The sequence below is a fragment of the Sinocyclocheilus rhinocerous genome, unplaced genomic scaffold (assembly GCF_001515625.1).
Source record: "Sinocyclocheilus rhinocerous isolate Xijiao unplaced genomic scaffold, SAMN03320098_v1.1 scaffold94, whole genome shotgun sequence".
In the NCBI taxonomy this organism is placed as follows: domain Eukaryota; kingdom Metazoa; phylum Chordata; class Actinopteri; order Cypriniformes; family Cyprinidae; genus Sinocyclocheilus; species Sinocyclocheilus rhinocerous.
The window spans coordinates 1-1,776 of NW_015659396.1; the positions used below are offsets into that span (position 1 = coordinate 1).

At 45.0% G+C, this 1,776-nt stretch overlaps 1 protein-coding gene across 1 annotated transcript in view; it reads right to left on the bottom strand.

Annotated features, from left to right (window-relative positions):
• Positions 1–554: 554 nt before the first annotated feature.
• The window catches only part of LOC107723777 (receptor-type tyrosine-protein phosphatase mu-like), a gene marked incomplete at its 3' end in the record, with an annotated part of 134,985 nt that continues 133,763 nt past the window's right edge, over positions 555–1,776 (bottom strand). The window contains exon 9 of the mRNA XM_016532488.1: positions 555–756. Within this exon, the coding sequence (XP_016387974.1) occupies positions 555–756 (202 nt within the window). The remainder of the gene's footprint in view (positions 757–1,776) is intronic.

Here is a 1,776-nt window from a genome sequence, read left to right on the forward strand (position 1 = left end):
TGGGTGGTAACTAGGGGGTTGCTAAGTGGTTACTAGGGCACTCAGTTTGTTCCTAGGGCATTCTGTGTGATTACTAGGTGGTTGCTAGGGTATTTTGTGTGTTCACTAAGAGGTCCCTAAGTGGTTGCTGGTCTAGAGTGTTCTGGGTGGTAACTAGGGGGTTGTAAAGTGGTTACTAGGGCACTCAGGTTGTTCCTAGGGCATTCTGTGTGGTTACTAGGAGGTTGCCAGGTGGTTGCTAGGGTATTTTATGTGTTCACTAAGAGATTCCTAAGTATTTTCTGGGCTAGAGTGTTCTGTGTGGTAACTAGGTGGTTGCTAGGGCAATTAGGTTGTTCCTAGGGTGTTTTTGGTGGTTACTAAGAGGTTGCCAGGTGGTTGTTAGGGTATTTTGTGTGTTTACTAAGAGGTTCCTAAGTGGTTGCTGGTCTAGAGTGTTCTGGGTGGTAACTAGGAGGTTGCCAGGTGGTTGCTAGGGCCATTTGCATACCCACTGAGTTACTTCACATTCTTCTATGCTGTTTCAGATTGAAGCATCTGCTGCAGACACACACCTGAGATCTTGGTGGTGGCCTGGGTGATGGCGGGCGGTCCGAAGCCCTTGTCGGTGCTGGCTCTGATGGTGAAGGAGTATGTGGAGCCGGGGTAGAGACCCAGAAACACATGGCTGGTTTCATTCCCCAGTTTAACCACCTTCCCGCTCTGGTTAGAGAGATCCAGCACTGGGTCGAAGGAGCTGACGGCTTTATACGAGATCTGCAGAAATGAGAATAACACAAACATCAACATTCATGTTAGAATCACACAAATGAATTTCAGTGTCGCCCAAACAAATGATTCAAGAAGTCCTTTGAGTTCCACCAAATTAGACTCCATTATATCCGAAATGCTTCAAGGCCCTTTTCAATTATCAGCCCGCCATAAATAAATAAAGAAATCAATAATAACGTCTGCACTTCTGATGGATCAGGGCAGGAATCTGAAAGGGAACGTGTCTTCTCCTCATATTTGGAGGGGTTTGTTCATTACGCTGAAGATGAGCGGCATTAATGAAGCGTTGTACTCGACACACTTTGATTTGTGACCTTTGATATCGAGATTTTCTATCACGAGCTGCTGTTTTTCATAACTTCACACTGCTATTAGATTTAAATTATTCCACGGACCCACTCTAAAACGAGAAACCGGGGATGTGTGAACATCCGACTGACGTCATCCAGTGCAAACGACGTTCCTGCAGTACATCGGTCAGGAACAGAGAATCTGAGGACGGGAAATCTCACTGGAAATTTACAAGAAGAACAGAATGTCTGGAATCAGAGAGAGAGAGAGGAAGGAGAGGAAGGATCAGGGTTCCCTTGATAAGAGGAAAAAAGCCCAAACTGTCCTTTTGATATCACGGCCCATCAGAGAGTCTCAGCTTCAGCTCTTTGATACTGTCAAATCAAAGGCAGGACGTCACTACGGGCTCACGGACAATTGAGTCTACGGTTAGTCCCGTCTGACTGCACGATCTGTAGAGCACACACACTCACACACACACACACACACATACACACTACATCAGCACATTCAAAGCAAAGTGTACATCTTGTGTTAAATTGGTTTGTCCTATTATATTATTTTAGTGTATTAACTTAATCATGAACACACTGGTTTGTAGTGCAAACAGTTTTAACGTTTACTGCACATTGTTATTCTTCTCGTTATTTCCCCGCAGTGGCTAATGAACCGGAAGTCTCGCACATTCACAGAAAACGGCTTACTTCTGCGTTG